This window comes from Primulina tabacum, chromosome 14 (assembly GCF_025594145.1).
Source record: "Primulina tabacum isolate GXHZ01 chromosome 14, ASM2559414v2, whole genome shotgun sequence".
In the NCBI taxonomy this organism is placed as follows: Eukaryota; Viridiplantae; Streptophyta; class Magnoliopsida; order Lamiales; family Gesneriaceae; genus Primulina; species Primulina tabacum.
In genome coordinates, this window is record NC_134563.1 from 35,188,165 (window position 1) to 35,209,028 (window position 20,864).

A 20,864-nucleotide genomic window follows, 5' to 3' on the forward strand; every position below is an offset into this window, starting at 1 on the left:
CTAGTTACTCTGCACACGCGATGCGTGTGTGTACATTTTTTTTTATTATCGATAAATTACAATGAAATTTGACAAATTATGGAGGAACTAAATTGATATTTTGAATTGTTGAAATAAAAAAATAAAAATAAAAGTGTGTATTAAAATTTAAAAAAAACAAAAAATAAAAAACAAAGTGTAATATTGATATCATATAAATATAAAGTTGGAAGAAAAAGTTGGTGTCCTTCTTTTATATATATATATAATATAATAGATAAAACATAATATATAAGAAGAGTAAAAACTATTAAATATAAAAAACGAATATATAAAAAGACTTTGAAACTATTAATTAAATTAATAAAAACTTTTGGTTATTACATTAATTATAATTAAACTCTTTAAGTTAATTAATTTTTCTCTTATCTTTCTTCTCGGTTGATACACATCTTGCCCCAATTAAAATTTACGAGCCATCTACCCCATTCTTCCCCAAATCGTGATCTGTCGACCCAGAACCAATTTAGTCGACACATAATCTACTTTTAGAAAAGGCAATAGTCCACCCAAAAGAATTGGTCGACCAAGTATTATGGGTGGACCAAGATTAATTTTCTTGGTCGACCAAAATTATGTTGGTCGACCAAGAAGAATTTCTTATTGGTGGACCAAAAAAATTTTGGTCGACCAAGAAGAATTCTTCTTGGTCGACCCATAATTACCTGGTGTGCCACACTTGTTTATGTTTTTTTTATTAATTTTTTTTATTCTAATTATCTTATTCTCTTAATTTTTGTTGAATTTTGAAGGAACATAATTGTAAAATTGTGATTTATATGTTAAAACAACATATAACATAGTAGTGAAATTGTGATTCATATGTTAAAACATGTAACATAGTTGTGAAATTGTGATTCATATGTTAAAATGAAATTGTGGCTCATATGTCAAAATACATGTAACATATGTGAAATTTTGCCTCATATGTCATAACATTTAACATAATCATGTAACATTATAGAACTTACTTGTGAAATTATGCGATTCATATGTTAAAAATATGCAACATTGGTCTGCAACATTGGTCAAAATTGTGTAATTATCCGTCAAAATTAAGTAATTATCGGTCATATTTGTCAAATCCATGGATTCGTGTGTTAGAAAAATGGTCGACCCAAAAGCAACAACGGTCGACCCAGAGATTAACAGGGTCGACCCAAAGATCAAAATGGATCAACATGGTCAACCCAGAAGCAACATGATCGACCCAGAAATCACCATGGTCGACCCAGAAATCACCAGGGTCGATCCAAAAACTGGCCAACAACAAAATTCCACCATAAATACTTAATTCAAAATTAAAAGATCAATACAATGTCCAATAATTAAAAGATCAATACATGTCCGATCCAATGATTATCAAACATATTACATGCTAAAAAATATTGAACTCAGATATAAGTCTATCATCTAAATTTAATACTATGTGCTCATTGTCCCTCAATAAGGCATATCCAACAGCAGCTAAGACAAATGCTCATGTAGACAGCTATTTAGTAAAAACCAGCGCCCATCTGTATGGACAGGGATGGGAAGTCTTCGTGCCTTTTCCCACGAGACGCAGGGCCATTCTGGATCAATCACTTTAATTATCTCATGTGTTGAGAACTTTGTTTTTATCTTCAGCCACTACTGACATCGAATTGTAGAATTGTCTATCCAGCTAAATATTGGGTCATTACTGACATCGAAGTAATTGTAGAACTAATGTTGTCTATCCATCCACTATTGATATCGAATTGTAGAACCAATGTTGGGTCAAAAAGCATTGGTGGGTCGACCAAGCGCGTGGGTCGATCCAATGTTCGACCTACCAACATTGTTATTAAATAATATCATGTGTCAACACGACTCGAACCCACCCGAATTGACACCTCTAAATCTAGGCCGTCTTTGAACCATTCACGCCTCAAATATATATAGTGAGTACGTGTGTTATATATGTGTATAAAATTTGCGTGGGTTCCTCCTGGACCATGGTTAATGCGTACATGCGTTCTTGAGAGTGGATGCGTGTGTGGGTTCCTCTTGATTGTTGCGTTCATGGGCTCTCTTTGGTTGTTGCATCTGTGGATTCCCGAGGGTCAGTGCATGCGTGAAGTTCGATGGTTGCAACGGGTTTATATATGGATTTTGGTGGACACTGAATCTACACAAGGAGCTGCCTGCTTTGGCTGCAGGCTGCATGCGCGAGGTTGAAGGTGCTTGACTTGGGGAAAATATGGAATGGGTGATCTTTTTAAAAAAAATTCATTGTGCATGTGAGTGAGAATATAAACATGCTGAAAAGACCAATGTTGATATAGTAGAGACAATCATCGAATTTGGGGTGTTACATAATGATATCAGAGACGATATTTCCTAGTACCGTATGGTTTGGAGACGAACCAAACAGAAGCTGGTGGACATACGACACCCAAGGCTGAAGAGGTTGGGGAGTGATCGTTAGTGTCAAGAGGTTACGTGTACAATGACCGTCATCCGGTAGGCTTCTAGGCAAAACGAACATGAATGAACCGATCTCACACTGAAATGAGATGAGTTTTAAAACTATGGGGTATGAGATTGTACGATTGAGGAGGGTTTAAAATATTTGATAGGTAACTCTCATAAAAATAATGGAGATAAAAATAATGGGCATTTTTTTGGGGGTGCTAATAAATTAAAACTCCAAAGTTATGGGTGCTTACTTGAGAAAATTTTGGGATGTGCGACCCCTTGGAAATTTTATCAAAAAATGTGTGAGTGAGGACATAAGCATGTTGGAAAAACCATTGTAGCACAATGAAGACAATGATCAAATCAGATGCGCTACTGGTACGAATTGGCCTAATATAGATTTATTAGTTGTCATATTTTTCTCTACATGTTTTGTTTAAAAAAACGTCATATTCATTACATACACTCTTATTTCCAAAAACCCTCACACGATAATAAGGTATTTCATCTTATTCGACAATTGAGAATCTCGATTTGAAGCTTTTGCTTCTTCACCAGAGAGTGTTCTTACTATCTGTGTTTTTCCTATCGTTTCTATTTATTTCATATCTGGATGAGACAATACATTATATTTATAATCGATCAAGCTCATTCTTCTATGAAATCCGATTTGAACAATTTCATAAATATGAAAAAAAAACATTTGGCTTTTTGTTCAATCTAGAGAGCTTAAAACATGCAAAAGATGATGCCTAGTTAGAAAAATGGGCAATTGTTGCAGTGAATTACTTGAAGAAAATGACTTATATATCTCAAATGCTCACATTACTTATAAATTTTGTTGATTATATCGGTTACAATAGCAACTGTAGAGCGAAATTTCTCGAAGTTAAAGCTCAACAAAATTTTTTTCCGATCCAAATCTTAAATAAGTTATTTTTTGAGTCAGTGAATTTCAAATTAATTTCAATTACTCCCTTTAAATGCTTTCTCAAATTCAAATCTTTTCATCCAAACGCAACCATAAAGTTCACAATTTCTTACATAAAAAACAATCACCAAGGTAAAATCAATATCCCATCCATAACACTGTCCAAATTATATGTTCTCAAAATAATGAATTGCCGATTGCCAAAAGCATACTAAATTATTTTAGAATTCCAATATTGGAAAATTCTATATATATAGCTACAAGTCAGGAAAGCAGTCAAATGCATCACTATAGGAGAAGCTTGTGTCTTCATATGATAAGGGATGATTAATTACTTCTCTATCAAAGCTTTTCCAACCGTTAAAACGATTGCCAAACTCATTTCTTTCATCTTCGAATCCTTCATTTTCCGCAACTCCATGCTCGAAGTTATTATTATCATTCGTCGTTGGAAAACTTGTAGAAATCGAAGGGCTATCGAGCTTCGGACGCTCGACCATCGGATTCTGATCAAAAGGGTTGACAGCAGCAGTTGTCCCTTGTTGAAACCGATGAAAACTCGTTCCACAATTATGCACAAAAGTGCTACTACTTGGAGTGCTCGAGAATATTGATGTTGCCATATTATTTTGATTAATGGCGGTGTCTCTGGTGTAGTAGTTAGGGTTGCTCCAAGCTTCAAAGCGTTGATTTTGGGTCGGATTCGGCTTCATGAACGCGCGACAAACCACCCATCCTTCTTCCTGTTGCATAAATTTATGAAATTATAGATAATAATTTATTTAATATTTTAAAATTTATTTAAACTATATGCTACATATGAGGAGGATAACTCAGGCATTCATAATTTCAATCTACCCTTAGGGTATGTTTGGTATGGGTCATAAGCAAATGATATATAGATTATTAAATTCATGTTTGTCTCATTTTTTATTGGTCCAATTAATCAAGAAGGTCATGATAAAAAAAACCTATATGGGTGAAAAGACATCTCATTATTTTGGAAGGATTGAGAATCCAATTATATATCCTTACCTTAAGTTTTGTCATCAATCCAATTAGTTATCATATCCTACACACCAAGCATAGCCTTAGTATACTATTCCGAGGGTGTGCATGAGAGTGAACATTTATCGATACATGTGTAACCATATTTTGACATAATAAAATAAAAAATAAAACATGAAATAATTTGTTTATGAAAAAAATAACCCAAGCACAACATTTTACATATAAAAATTGGGCCACCCGCCTCCGCCCTTGCCTAGGATCACTAGTATATGTGTGTGTGTGTCTATATATATATATATATAAGGTGCATGAGTGTGTCCATACCTGCGGAGGTCCATGTTCAGATGTTTGGAGGCGATATTCGTGCATGATCCAATCGGTTTTTCGTCCGTTGGGAGCTCGTCCTTTGTAAAATACCAACGTTTTCCTCATTCCTATGATTCTTTCGTTGGACAGCACTGCCTTGTCCCTCCCTGTGGCCTTCCAGAAACCTGCGGTTGTTGCCCGGTTGGTTCGAGTCCCCGTTGGGTACTTTCTGTCTTTGTGACTGAAGAAATACCACTCGTTCCGTTCTTCGTGTCCCAGTTTGCACTTGTCTGATTAGCAGCTATATACATTAGTTTTAATTTCAAACTGCTAGACTACAAGATCTAAAATTTCGAATATCATATTAGAAGTATTACTTATTTTTCAATAAAAAAAATTATGATCAATACATGGTAGCAAATAAATTTTATATATATATATATATAAAACGCACATAGTGATTATTGTATAATTAAAATAAATTTGTTCGAGTTTGGTTTAGGTTTCATCAAAAACCCAATAGGAATTACAATTTTTCTTTCCTAGTTATTATTCGAGTAGGTCTCTTGTGAGACGGTCTCACGAATCTTTATATGTGAGACGGGTCGATCCTACCGATATGCACAATAAAAAGTAATACTCTTATCATAAAAAGTAATATTTGTTAATGGATGACCCAAATAAGATATCTGTCTCATAAAATACGACCCGTGAAACCGTCTCACACAAGTTTTTACCTTATTATTCACACAATTGCAAATTTAATTATAATTTTTATAAAATTTTATTTTACAAAATGTTACGTTATTCACATGCATAATAAAAACATATCATTTGAAAAACAAATTTTAAAAATAACTTTTTACCCGACAAATTCATCCCACAAATTTTTTTCTCCAATCTATTTTACTTTCCTAAAGCATTAAAAACAAAACCAAACATTCACAGTTTTTGTGCTTGATTACACTGGTTTTGTTACCATATCTTGGTAACCGATTCAAAAACCAATTAAAAAAATATGAAGGAATGTGAATTAATTAAGAGTAAATCACAATATTCATTCATTATTAATTAATCAGACAACTTACCCTGAATGTCCCAAGGCTCCATTTTATAGAGATCAATTTCAATTATCACATCAAGATCGATTTTCAAAGAGCTAATCTTTCTTTTGAGATAGTAGCCGACGAGTTCTTCTTCTGTCGGGTGGAATCGGAAGCCCGGAGGTATGCAAGAATATTCCATTTCCTACCAAAAAGAAAATAAAATTGACACAAACTATGTTTGCAGAGAAAGAAATGTTTAAAAAGCACCCGAAAGATATTGTGAATACATCTTTTCTTGTTTAAGTTATTTGTAAAGTTACATCGATTTTGACAGACATTCCCCTTGATGAAAAAATGTCACAAAATTAAAGAGAGTGAAATTCACACAACTCTGCAATATGTATTGTGAATTTTCCATGATTCATTTCATACGATCCGTTCGTGAGCATAATGGAATTACATAAACATATGGTCCCAAAAATGATTTCTACACGTGCTTGAAAATCGAGAACGATCCACGTAAACCAGATATTTAATGTGTGTGTGTGTGTGTGTGTGTGTATAATCTTGGATAGTGATCGAATTCATGAGACGAAGTATATCGAAGACAAAAGCAGGAGCTAGGCTGGTTGTGGCCGTAAAAACTGACTTTTTGAGAGTAATGGGGATGTTTCGATCATTTCCTTTTGAGTGCATTCCACTACACCCGATATTCTTGTTGCATAAATTACGAATTGGGAAAGATCACTGAACGTATAAATTAATATATTAACTATATTTTTATAAAAGTCACCTAGAATAATATTAATCAAGTTTGGTCACTTGTCGGTGTTAGTTTTATTTCATAATTAAAATAATAAACTTGTTCTAATAATGGTATTAGATGTTAAATCTATGTTATAAATTTGTGTCTTAATCTAATATATTGAATCATGTATTTAAAAATTGTAGTACATGATATCAATATTAAACAAGTTATATATATGGATGAAAAAAGATTTAGTACTCGAAGATTCAATTTTTTTTTTTTAACGTATTTAAAGTAACATAGAAACTTATTTTTTTTCCAATTATTTGAGTAAGAAGTGATTTGCTAATTAGCTTCCATGTCAGAGCGAGTTAAGGTGTGCTAATCATTTTCTAACTAGTTTAATTACTTTAAACATAGTTCGATACTAGGCATGGCTTTGAACCCTCCAAGTTTGGCAAGCAAGAAAGAATTTTTTAAACCAATAAGGCTAATAGAAATTAAATAAAAACCTATGGGAGATTATCCATACTGGCTCGTGCCGATCGATCCCGTTAGCATCGCTTCATGGAGGAGACAAATTAATTAATCATCTAACTAAAATATTTTATTGGTGAGACCTCACTGCATATATATACATATATATATATACATACACACACACATTTGTATATATCATAGATTAATTCTTGAGTCTTGATTCAATTTTTTTTTATAGCAAAAATCGCACACGTAATAAGTGAATGACACCTCATCGATACTTATATGAGTGTGCACGACGAGTGTACAACATATCAAAACTATATATATGTATGTATGTATATCACAGATTAATTCTTGAATCTTGACTAAAAAATTGTCAGCAAGACTGTTAAAAAACCTGAGATCATTCTAAGTTTCTTATAGTGTTGAATCATGCAGCATGAATTGAAGAAAGCGATGCAAATTCATCACTTCATTATTTAAGTTAAAACAAGTTCATGCATGATCCTTTAAGCACCCGATTAACAGTATGTGTGTGTGTGTGTGTTTTGAAGAAAAGAAATTACTAACCTGCGGATCCATGGATCGATATGTTCTTCAGCTGGGAAGAGAAGGGGGAGATCTGAAGCAGTTTTTGGCAGACTTATATAAGAGTGGAAAGGTATAGGTTGGCTAAGTGAAGGGAATAAAATAATTTATTGAAGCGTAGGATCATCAAATGTTGTTGGTGATTGGGTGGTCGGGGGTTGTCTATTTATACCATATAACAAGAAATTTCAAATACCCAATAATATACAATGTTTATAATTATGATAAAACAGTCTCACGTATCGTATTTTATGAGACGGATTTCTTATTTGGGTCATCCATGAAAATTTATTATTTTTTATACTAAAAGTATTATTTTTTATTGTAAATATCGATAGGGTTGACCCGTCTCACAAATAAAGATTCGTGAGACCGTCTCACAAGAGACCTGCTCAATAATTATTCTTAATACATTAACATTTAATTTTCCCCATTTTAGGAGGACTTGTAGGCACCCAAGATTGTCAGATCTCTGGTCGTATTTATGAAATTCAACAACAAAAAGTGCATTTTCACACAAATTGCAGATATAAAATTAAAATTATTCTATATGGATACCAAATTATTAAAATAATAAACAATTAATTAGCTATGTTAGAAAGAGGCATTTTGTTATAGTGCGAAAATTGTGCTAACTCTAGATTCAATGGATATCATTTGTCGAAATATCTGGGGTTCATGTCAGACCACGCATAAAAAAAATTTAAATTCAATGATAGTCATTAGACTCACCATTACGATAATACCTTCATTGTAGGTTGAACTCAACATGTTAGTCAATTAAGTGTTGATTATTTAACGAACTGAGCTAAATTGAACAGAACAAAAATAGACATGAGCTAAATTGAAGGTTTTGTAAGACATATGCATTTGAAACTTAACTGTTATATAATTCTACCGAACTGATAGTTGAAGACCAACTGGACTAAAAGGTAGTTGAGCTAAACTGAATAAACATTCTTTGAAGAATCAGTTAGACTACTCAGAGTTACAAAGTAGAATTATTGGATAAAGTTTTTCATACAAACAGTCTCTGAATTTGTCAGAAATCCGCTAATATTAATTTTTTTTTGTTTGAAACTTGCTAATATTAATTAAAATGTATGATTTGTCAGAAGGACAATGACGTGAAAAAGACGGGATTAACAACTACAATATTTGTAACTGATATAATATTTGATTTTAATGACCGTTGAATCCAAATGTATAAATAGATAAACTTGTAAATCAGTTGGCTCCCTGGAATTATCACATAAGGCCAAATATTTAAGCTTTCAATAGTCAAAATGTTTTCAAGACTTCTTAGCACACACTTAAACATTATATCAGATTATCAAGGATCAATTTGTTCTTAATATCTTTCATTTCGAAATACTTGTAAATTGACAGTTAGTGTATTATTCAGTGTTGTTTGAGCAAGTAAGTTAAACTAGGAGTTTCAGTTGGATAGTCATAAAGTATAACTGAATCGGATTGTTACAAAAATTATAATTTTCAAAGTTTTCTATTTAGCATTCATCCCACAAGGAAAAAAGAGCAACTTAAGAGTTGTTCAAATTTCCGAACATCAAGAAATATATTTGTGTTGTTTACATTTCAGCCAGTCTACTCTTGATAACCTAACTGTTTTTCTTACTTAGCCAGAATTTATCTGATTAGTCAACTGACATTAACTTAACGAGAATTACAAAATTCAAAGTTGTTAACTTAATCGAATTTCAGACAAACTAATGTGATTGTTTATTCAACCTTCTTCTAAACCAATCACTCAATCCTAGCACAAGTTTATTTTGTTTTTGGGATTAAAAAAAGGTAATTAAGGCAGTTAATTAATATGTTTACATACTATTGATTAGGCGTGATGGGAGGGCAGATAAATAAATAGTCTAATATGAATATAAAGGCTTGTTTGGACGGCGGCGTGACACCAAATTTCACGCCGCCACTCCACTCCTGAGGTTTTGAAGCCATAGTACCCACTTGAACTTACTAATTAACTAGCTGAGTTCTGGCAATTGGCATATGCAATTTGTGTAGTTCTTGAAAAATTGAAAAGGAAATAGGCTTTTAAATATTGAAATGAAATATTTTTTATTTAAATTGAAATGGTAGGAAAGAAGAAATATAAATGTGGAATTAGATAGTTAAAATATTTTTGGAAAAAAATGAGATTAACTGTAAGTGAGAAGATATGATGGAAATATAAATGCAGAATTAGATAGTTAGATTTCGTTTTAACAATTACTTAAAAAACTGTTTTTAGCGTTTTATAAGTTAAGAAAATGTGAAGTATGTATTTGTATAATGTTTTTGTAAAACGTTTTTTTTAAAAAAAAAAATTTTAAAAAGTGTTGTCCAAATATAGTTTTTAAAAACAATTGAGATATGTTTTTTTTTTATATTTTTAGAAATGAAATTAATGATAAAAATTAGAACATATTACTTTTTAATTGTAAAAACATTTTTATATAATAGTTGTCCAAACACATATTTGTTATTAAAACAACTTTTTAAAACTTTTATGAATTTTTTGTAAAAAAAACTTTTATAAAAAAAATGATAAATACTTGTCTTAACATAGGCTAAAAGATTTTTAGAATTATAAAACGAGATTCATCACCATACTAAAAGTTACTTATTTTTTTTTGGAGTTTTATTTTTGATTAATAATATCGATTATAACTAATCTCTATCAACTTTCCATATCAGAATTAACTATATCAATAACCATCGCTTCTTTTTTTAACCAATAACCATATGATTTCTTGAAAATATATTGTTGTTTATATAGTATATAATTAATTATACGAGGGTACACAAAAACTTCGTGAGATGGTCTCACAGGTTAATTTTGTTTGACGAATATTCTATTTGAGTCACCCATGAAAAATTATTAATTTTTAACATTTTTAAATCGACATCTTAAATAAAGGACGTGACCAGCCTGATATATAAAACAAACAATTAAACCTTTAAATTTTTTGTTGCTTATCGTGGTCCATATTTGTTTGAGATTAAAAACAATTAAGATTTTAGCTGTATAGTTTTAAACTAATACAATATTAACTTTGAGGCTACTTACTCGTCAAGTTTGACAGATTTAATTTAGTAATCAATTGGATTTGGAGGTTCACAAGCAATTAATTTTCACCACTAAAATCTCTTTTTCGCCCCTAATTTTTTGACATCAAAGACGAGTAAGGATTTTTGTATGTAAGAAACCTGAGTCGTCGTGTTTTATAAATTCAAAAATAATAATATAGTTTGAAAATTTTAACTATTTGAAAGTAGATATATAACTATTATGTTTTATAATAGTTTTTTTTATGTTAAAAGTGATACAATCATTTAAAAATTCAAATATATAGATAAAGAAAAGGAATTGCAGATAAGATGAAAGGAATTTTAGGTAAACGTAAAATCACTTCACGACTCCATGGTTAGTATAGGATGCTCTCGTATTATATAAGGCAAAAAAATTGTGTGAGACGGATTTCTTATTTGGGTCATCCATAAAAAATATTACTTTTTATGCTAAGAGTATTGCTTTTTATTTTGAATATCGGTAGGATTGACTCGTCTCACAGATAAAGATTCGTTAGACCGTCTCACAATAATCCATGTGCATGGGACAGCATGGTTATTTTTGTAATTAACAAGCAATTAATTAGAAATCAAAACTAAAAGTTTAATTAGTAAGTACCAACTTATCCTTAAATGTAAATGTCGGGGCCCTTTAATTTTTCTTCACTTTTCTGTGTTCTTATATTATGAGTACGGACTTAAATAATAATGTTTTTTTAAAAAATAAAGAATCGTACAAATACACAACGCGTGCAACAAATTTTTTCTTCTGAATTTGGACCAACTTTGCTAGGGCTTTGATTGAAATTTTAATCAATAGTGAGGCAAAGTAAGATTGAACAAAGCTTTCGGAATCGATGTTGACGAGTGTGGTAAAAGTAGAACGAAAAGTGTGAATTTTTAAATTGATGAATTTCTCCTGCGCATGGCTTATCAACTTTTGTTTTAGTCACTCATTTTGCTTAGCTGATACAAGCATCAGTTCTCAATGCTTAAAGTTTTTTTCTCTCAATTAAGAAAACCATTTTTTTAAAATATGGTGCCATCATTCATTAGCATGCAGATCAATATAGCAAACTTTCAACATTTTGACCACTCTTCCCCACAAAAAAATTAATTAATTAGAATTATATATATATAACATCAGATTATTACGACCTTTGAAACAACTAAATTAATAAAAACTCAAAAAATATTGTTCCTTAATTTAAATAATTTGATTAATTAGTTGCCCCATACCTTAATTAATTAATTAAGAGGTGGACTCTGGGAATTTGCTAAACAATTCAAACAGTGTCCTTCAAGGTTTGCAGCAATGTCCGAAAAGGTGATGCCCCAGATAGAAGTTCGCTTGGCAGAAACAATATGCATGGGATCTTCAAGCTCAAGAGTCAGTAGTACTCGAACTGACTTTCCAATTTTATATTTTATTCCAACACAACACAACATAACATGTAAAATTCAGGCCGATCTCAAATCCGCGGCAGGCGGCCTTTGCTTGAATTCTGTTATAATGTGAATATTAAAGAGAGATAAAAGAAGCACAATCATTTTAATTTCCATGGAATTACATGCATAAATGGTGCAAACACATATCTTAACAAAGCCTGAAGAGATTCGATTGCGGTGCATCGAGTAGTTTGAACACTTTGGCCAGGTCTGGGTACAAAATCATTGAATTAATCCTATAGATGATAGTAACGGAAAGACAAGAGAGGCCAATGAGCTTAGCACCCATCAAAACACTCCCAAATTGCTGTTTTTTTCTGGTTCTTTTTGGGTGGAAAAATTTTAATTACATTATATATTCTATATAAATATATATGTGTGTGTGTGTATTTTCATAAGTACACTACTAATTAAAGTTATATATCATCTATTATTATTTATAAAAAAATCAGAAGCAACAGATAATATTGATTTATATTATAAAGCATTATTTTAACTTAATGTACTTCTTATCAAGTTAGTTGCATAAAGTTTACTTTTCTAAAAAAAGATTATTCTACTATGTACATGCATGTATATATCATGTGTATCTCTTGTTCACTAATAATACTATATGTTCGTGTGAGTCGTTCTCCAAATTGTATCTTTACTAATCCAATGGTCTTTTGGATTGAACCCTTCCGCTACGCAGAAGATCTCATGACATGATGCTCTTGTTGAGACAAGATGAAAAATCGCGCTACGGGAAAGTATTTTTTGAACATGCGGTTGCCAAGATTAAACGGGATGTTTTTTAAAAAATGTATGTATCTATCAGTTTCTATAATTTAATCCATAGATATCTTAAAAGGGTTAGATTGCTTTAGCAAAGCAAGAGTAACAGTGTAAATCAAGCAATGGAGTGTTTTTGGGGCGGTTTGTGGGACTACGGAAAATATTAAGACACTTAAACATGATTCTTGGATTAATTTCTTAGCACTATATATATATATATATATATATATATATATATATATATATATATATGGATTCTGGTGGGGATAACTAAGCTTGAAAATGACTTCAACAAAGCTTCTAGATCTAGTAGGAGTGGATCCAAGTTACCATTTATTAACTGAGACTGATTATGACATGTCTCCACACAAAGCCAAATATTGTCTCTCATTACATCATAGGACAGCAATGGTTTGATGATTGAAGTATTACAAGGTTATTCCCTTTCATCCAAATTGGATTTCATTGCTTACTCAAAAACAAAAAAAAAAAAAACATTTGTTAACCCCAAAGCATCCTTTTATTGGAAAATAAGAGGGTCCTCCATCGTTTATCCCTATTTAACTTTCAAATGGCATTAATAAAATGTGAAGAACTAATCCAGCTTGATTTCATGATTTTGTAGCCAATTATGTCATATTCTTTAGAGGAAAAATAACAAAATTTAAAAAAGCCATTATATCATGGTATTATATACTTTTTGAAAAATTTCTTTCCTCATTCAATTTAATTATTTTGCGAATTGTATCATTATTTTATCGGGCATTGCTTGGATTGCAAGAGGGATGATCATACGAGCCGGAAAGTTGTACTCATAGATGATTGCTTCATTTCAAGCTACAATCGATTACGGTGTTTTTGGAATCATTTTTCATATCTTTATGGACCAACACTGGGGATCCTCCGCGTTGAGCTCCAAAATTACACAAGGACCCGGCAAGAAGTTTTAAAATATTTAATATAATTTTGCCATATTTTAAAAGGTTAATTGATGACGTACTTAAAAAAAGCTTTTTTTGTTCTAAAAAAAATTTTACGTCTGTTTGAATACAACAGTGAAATAAACTTTATTTCAAATTTTTAAAACATGAAATCCAAGAAAACCTCGAAGACAAGCCTTGAGTCATGTTTTCACGGTTAAGATTCACCGTTTAACGCTTTGCCTCCCCGCAGTTGAATCCTTTTCACGGTCCCAAGGCTTCCGTGGATGACTCCCCTCCCTTTCCTGTTTCACGGACTCCTGCTTTGGCCTCTTCTTTACACCGACTCTTTGTTGACGCCTCCTGGTGCTTTTCTACCAATGATTTTGGTCGTTTTGCCTTATTATATTGATCTACCAGTTCCGCTTCAGGGCTAATTTTTCTCGGCTCTTGTTCATTTGAAGCTAGCGCTGCATCTTCGTTGTAGGCTTCTAAATAACTGCCACAAATAGTTCAGCATTAGATGTCGGAATCTATGAAACATATTAGGCAACCAAGTTGCCAACATGAACACACACGTATTTCATCTCTGCCTTTTGAGCTCTTTCTGAAATGTATCCGTCCAAACACTGGTATCACCACGTCCTTCTTCAGAGCTCTCACTAAACTTAGTTGAGTGCTGCTCACGCCAGGCTAGGAGGGAGATGCTAAATCAGAAAAGACGTAAAAATCGACAACTGAACCCTCAGCACCAATCAACTTTCATGCATATTTCATAATTTACCGATTTATTTTTAAAAAAAAAATTTGGACGAGGTATTTTATATAAGAAACGGAACTTCAGACAAGGTGATTAGACATTTAAACTTCACATTTATTTGATTTGTCTCTTGACCATCGATATTGGTTAAACTTGTAATCTTATTATCATCTAAAATTGGCAAATCCTAGAGGCGAAAGATGGCTAGAGAACTTTTGACAAGATAATATAGTCGCTTTTATAACATATCTTTCATTATCACACCTAGCCACACATTGAATATGCATTACGGAATTCTCCAAGGTAAGATGAATAACATAACTATTGAACTCAGTTGTCAACTCTAATCTTTACATTCAAGGGTCATGTGCATTCAGTTACAGTCGTAGACAGAATATTAATTCAGGTGGAAACCAGGTGGGTCTAAAGCTCCAACTAGAATAATTTTTCGGGTATCTCTGCAAGACTGCTAAATGATGCGAGTCCCCCATATTTCTATGAAAATTTACATGACGTGTTGGGGATAAAAAAACTAAATTTTGACCCATATGGGAAAATTAGTCCAGGTGGGGCATAGACAAAGCCGGTGCAAACGCGGTCCCCAAGAGGCTTAATTGTGTACAGCTAGCATGGTACATTGTCGCTTTTAGAAATTAAACCTGAATTATGAAGGTGCCGAAAAAAGAAAGTGTGTATATGACAGCATTGACCCTACCTTTCTTTCAGGAGGTAATGTCGTCGTCCATTCTTCTCTCTTTGAGGCCACTTTAACATCCGACTCTGCCAAAAGTATGTCATCGCCCTCCGTAGATATACCTACCAGATAAGAATTTCATTTTCACTAGCTAAATATCTTCGAACCTATTCTTACCAACATGATGATGATCGAGTCCCTACAATACCTGATAAAGGAAAGCCAGAGGTATGGCACACAAAAGATAGCAGTTCAGACTTAATGAATTCACAAGATTTGTGTCAATTTTTTAAAATGACATCCAGGAGCAACTATACTAGAAGAGCACGGTAAAGGATTAATGAGAGGTGTCGAAAATGGTTATATATGAAGTGTCCGAGTGCAACTCAAACTATAAGGTCAAATTTGCCTGTTCTGCAATGGACTTGAAAACTTCAGTCGCGACTATTGGACCATTTAAGCTGAGTTTAAGAGAGAAGATATTTAATTCAACACATTGACTGTCTACAAGCAAGTCTTTTAGATTTCATCGCCCACCCACTTCATGCATATGTATCACACCAAATTTTCCAGAAAATACCACACCTTGCAGACGTCTCCATTCTGCAGCCTCACGCATGACTTTCAGCTCTGCCTGCATAAAATTAAACAGTTTCTGTCAATAAACAGCTCTGTGGTGCCTGACACTCTGTATATATAATACAGTGACATATGGTACCTGAAACGATTCTTGTTCCTCCTTCGCCTTTATTTTGTCATCTAATGCTCTTTTCGCTGCCAAAAGATAATATGCTTATGATGTAAATCAAATTTCTTATCTGTATTATAAATTACAGTTACTTTGTAGGCTCCTACGCAAGCTGTCCAGGCTACGGATTATTCCATTTTTAACATAGGCTCCTTGCTATCGTGGGTTCTTTGAGGTCTACAAATTGTGATCAACATCTTCAAAAGATCCAGGCACGTGATAATATAGAACGACAGTTATATTATCCGAAACATGCCACCGAGGCAATAAGCTCCTATGCACATATCAAGTTCAAATCATGAGCCTGACCATTGTTTACATTAGCACGCAGGTACGTAAAATACTTTCCAACTTTCACAGAGTTGAAACTTGTCAAAGTACTTACCTTATCAGGATCCTGTAAATCCTTAAATGCTTTGTTCAACTTAACAAATGCTTGGTTAGCTTGAGGGTGAGAGCATTTGTCAGGATGAACCATCAGAGACAATTTCCAATACCTAAATATAATATTATATGATATTACTGGCCACATATTTCAAAAAGAGCTGCTTTCAATCACAATGAGTATTCACATACATCAAACAAGGATAGCATGATCTACCATAGAACACAGCTATATTTTTCTAGTTTCTGAGATGGTAGGAGTGCTATAGAACAAAGAAATTGAATGTTACTATTTACTAACAACATTTGACATGCGAATAATATGAGAATTTTCTGGTCATCCTAAAATATCATCACAAGTGTACCTTTTCTTCCTGTTTTCAGCTGACATATTTTTATTCACCCCTAGACCATCATATGGACTAGCTTCTTTAGCACCGATTATTCTTGTAATCTGAACATAAAATATTCGAGTCAATCCCACACAATGATAGTTAAAAAATCGATTGCACGAGCAACCACCAAATTAACATGCTGCCTGATGGAAAGTAAACAGAAAAAATATTCTATCAGGAGAAATTTAAAAAGTTAGAATTGTGTGCCCATCAACTAAGAGTAAAATTCAGAACAAAACTGAAAATTCAAGGAGCGCACGAAAATGAAAAGATAAACTTTTGCGAAACATATGATTAAAATTACTCCAGTTCTCATGAAATTGGACTGACCGTCTCGTTTCCATCAAGAAGTTAAAGTAGCTGGAAACAGGAACAATACAGAGTATAAACACAAACCCACACTCAAGCAAGCACGGATTTCAATATAATAAAGAAAACCCATGAAGAAAAATATTGAATCGATTATAAATTCCACAAGAATTTGTAGAAAATTAGAAAACAGTGAATTGCTGGACTGAAGATGGCGTGCGACGGGGAGAAGATTAGCAGAAACACCGATTCGGCGCTTTCCACTCCACGAGACTCTCCTAAGTCGGGCTAAATCTTTACAAAAAGCGTGTTACACTTACGAACCGTTATGCGATTTCAACTCTCCAACATTTTTAAAGCAGGACCTGGACTAGTATTATAAAATAATATCGATTAAAATATAATTGCAGTATTAATTGTATTTTAAATTTGTAGTTGGAAAATTAATGGGTATATATAATGAAAAAATTTAAAATAGTGCGTTGACATGTAAAGAACGAATTGGTTATTAAATATTTTCCGATCGACGTTAGTAAAAATATATTAAATACATCTGACAAAGTGATACAAGAATTAGTTGAGATTAGGGATGTCAATGGGTCCGGGTTTTACCCAGACCCACAATGGATCCGCGTGTATGGGGTGGGTTTGGGCATACTAAATGGGTCATGGGGCGGGTCTCGGGTCCAATTTTTCAGATCCGTCCGGATATGGGGCGGGTTATGGGTCCTATAAAACCCGCCTCATACCCGCCCCATATATGTGGATATAAATATTTTAGGGTTTTAGTTTTATTAATTTTCATTTTTTTAGTAGCTCACATCAACCATAACGGTCTTAGTTATTCCTATGTGAACTGTTGCATTTGAATATGCTTTTAGCCATAGTGGAAGAATAGTTGGTCCTCATCTTAGTAGACTAAATCCAACGAGTTTGGAGGCATTGAATGTGCTCGCGAAGATGGTTGTGGGGTGAGGTGAAAGGTAAAAAAATAACAGTTTTATTTTGTTATTGTACTTTCATTTTAATTTTTTTTACTGTACTCTCTCTTTTTAATTACATTTTTTTCACAATTTGAAATGACAGTTTTATTTTTTCAATGTACTTTATCTATTTAATTTTCTAGTTAATTCTTCAAGTAGTTTACCAACTTGTCCCACCATTCTTAATGAAGAGGAAAATGATCCCGAAGAATGTGTCTGAAATATTGTCTACTCGCTGATTGTATATTGATCTGTTAAACTTATGTTATGACTTATTTTTGGGGGTGTCAAGATTTTTTTGGAGAGCTAGTAACTCTCTTTTTATATAATTCTTTATGTCATGAAAATACTTTGTTTGTTATTATTAAGTGTGGTCGAAGACATGAATTAATTTTCCACAATGTTGTGTTTAGAGGCTTGTCTGTTTCATAATTCAGTCATATGAGAAGAAAAATTACTTTTTTATTTTAAAAAAATTCGGGTCTCACGGGTCTACCTGACTCTGTTTCGTGTTCGAGGTGGGGTGGGTCCGAAGAATATTTAACCGGGGTGGGGCGGGTAATGGGTCAAAGTTTTTTTCATGGAGAAGGTCTTGGGTTTAGCCAAACCCGCCCCATACCCGCCCCATTGACATCTCTAGTTGAGATTAATGATTTAACATATTTTGATAGATAAAATTTACAAAAATATTTGTACAAACCTCAAGTTTGGGATACAATAATTGTCTTTTTTGGTGGACCAACCGAAAAACATGATGGTATGTGTTGCTGAATGATATAAAATATTTGAATTATATCATTATCATCGACTAATAGTTATAAATTTTAGTAAAACAACAAAAGTTCGGTCTTATATAAATTAACATAATTTTTTTGTTTGTCAAATTCGTTATGAACTGTGAAGTTTATAAGATTTTGTGACCCGAATTCACATCATAATATCTCATTTCTTTAATAATTCAAATATTTTTACGCTAATGTTAACTTGTCTTTTTCATAAATAATGATTTGAAAAAGGCCTTCTGTATATATAGACACACATATATTTATACCAAAACAAAACTTATATGAGATACAATCTCACGTATCAATTTTATGAAATAGCTTTACATATCAATTTTGTAATACGGATCTCCTAATTACCCACAAAAAAATAATATTTTTTTTAAATGTTACTTTTTATTATAAATATGAGCAGAATCGATCTCTTTCATTGATAAAAATCTGTGAGACTGTCTCACATTACATGTGCGTTTGGAATTCGAGATGTATATATTGAGAATTATATTCGATAATAATTTTGTGTATACAATATGATTGTTATGAAATATGCATAATCATTAGGCACCTATGTGTTAATTGTGATGTACCTTTGTGGTTGTCGGATCATGTATTTCGTGACATTAGTTTACAATCTTAATAATAGATAGTTTTATTTTTAAAAAAATTAATTAAGTCAACCCTCTTTAAAATAAATTTCTTAATATACCAATTAACGTATATTGTCTTAATATAAATATCAATTGAAAGACATATATAAGAAGAATAGTTCGATCTAGAATTTTGTAGTAAATATTATCATCTAGATTTTTACAACTACCAACTGAAATTATTATTATTTTTAAAAAAAAAACAAAAAGAAATTATTATAAATGAACATCATTAGGTGGGATTTGGATCCTCTACTGTGTTGAAAACACAGCACTAAGTGATGTGCACTTTTTACACGAGATGATCACATGATCATCTCGTTTAATCTGAAAACTTTTTAAATATATCTCATATGATATTATGTTCACGAGATGATCACGTGATCATCTCGTGTAAAAAAATGTACATCACCAGATAACGTGTTTTCAACAGCAGTAGATTGAGGATCCAAATCCCAGCAGGTGATGCTTATATATGTAAAGCATGTGCAATAATTGGTCGGCATGTATGACTAATTATGAAGCAAATGGAAATATCATATATCTTGTCTCCGTTTGAACATACAAATGCATGTGCTGTTTTTTCGATAAATCACACACGATTGTTCGAGAATTACATTACAAGTACGAGATTAACAAATAAAAAAAAGGAAACGTATTCGTCTTCAAATTAACCTCAAGAAACTGTAATTTCCTAATGTTAAACCAAAAACTAAGAAGAAAGATAATCACCATGCTCGTTTCTTGATGGAACAACGAGAATTACGGTGGACAAGAACTTTTTTCAAGATTTTGATGAAAACTAGGATCTTCGGTTTCTTCCCAGAAAACCTGTGTCCATTTGATCTCGACAGTTTCAACGCTTCGATGCAACTTACTTGCACCGCTCGTCCAGGTGATGAATTAGCATTATCACAAGTTTCCGCCATTTTCACACAATTTCTCGAGAAGTGTACGTCTTCGTTCAAATCCTCCCACAACACGTCCATTCTCTCGTCTTCGTAATCGCCATAAGAATAACTCCGTCTCTGAGTAATTACAGAACTTTTGGGTTTCAGTTCTTGGAACAAGCAAAACTTGAAATGTGGTGGAGGGACGGCGGTGGTGGCGGGGAAATTCGTGTTGCTGTTGCAAGTTCTGAGTTCTTGGGAGGAAGAACAAAAGTCGAATTCTTGGTAGTGGTTTTGGCGGGGGAGCCGCCATAGAGGCGGGGACTCCATGAAATGCGGTGGAGGGACGGAAGTAGTGGCAGGGAAGCTGAAGTCATCATCTTCTGGGCCGGCGGCCATGGATTTGGATTCTTGAAGTTTGTGAAGAGATACTGTTATAGGAGGTGGAATA

The 20,864-nt window shown here is 32.8% G+C and overlaps 2 protein-coding genes and 1 pseudogene across 2 annotated transcripts; all 3 read right to left on the reverse strand.

Moving 5' to 3' along the window:
• Positions 1-3,669: 3,669 nt before the first annotated feature.
• On the reverse strand, positions 3,670-5,974 carry LOC142523985 (NAC domain-containing protein 30-like). The gene is made up of 3 exons (XM_075627711.1): positions 5,818-5,974; positions 4,748-5,019; positions 3,670-4,155 (listed from the first exon to the last, which is right to left on the reverse strand). Exons 1-3 carry the CDS (start codon positions 5,972-5,974, stop codon positions 3,670-3,672), a joined length of 915 nt encoding a protein of 304 aa, XP_075483826.1.
• Positions 5,975-13,896: 7,922 nt separating this feature from the next.
• On the reverse strand, positions 13,897-17,434 carry LOC142524383 (uncharacterized; annotated as a pseudogene).
• Positions 17,435-20,251: 2,817 nt separating this feature from the next.
• On the reverse strand, positions 20,252-20,812 carry LOC142523986 (uncharacterized). The gene has a single exon (XM_075627712.1). The coding sequence runs from the start codon at positions 20,810-20,812 to the stop codon at positions 20,252-20,254; it is 561 nt and encodes a 186-aa protein (XP_075483827.1).
• Positions 20,813-20,864: the final 52 nt, after the last annotated feature.

What these genes read in the sequence shown, in the direction of transcription:
- LOC142523985 (XM_075627711.1), bottom strand. Translation starts at nt 5,974, where the DNA reads ATGGAATATTCTTGCATACCTCCGGGCTTCCGATTCCACCCGACAGAA. An exon ending in GGAGCCTTGGGACATTCAGG is followed by an intron (nt 5,020 to 5,817) that starts GTAAGTTGTCTG and finishes GCTGCTAATCAG; the next exon opens with ACAAGTGCAAACTGGGACAC. An exon ending in CTGAACATGGACCTCCGCAG is followed by an intron (nt 4,156 to 4,747) that starts GTATGGACACAC and finishes TTTATGCAACAG; the next exon opens with GAAGAAGGATGGGTGGTTTG.
- LOC142523986 (XM_075627712.1), bottom strand. Translation starts at nt 20,812, where the DNA reads ATGGCCGCCGGCCCAGAAGATGATGACTTCAGCTTCCCTGCCACTACT.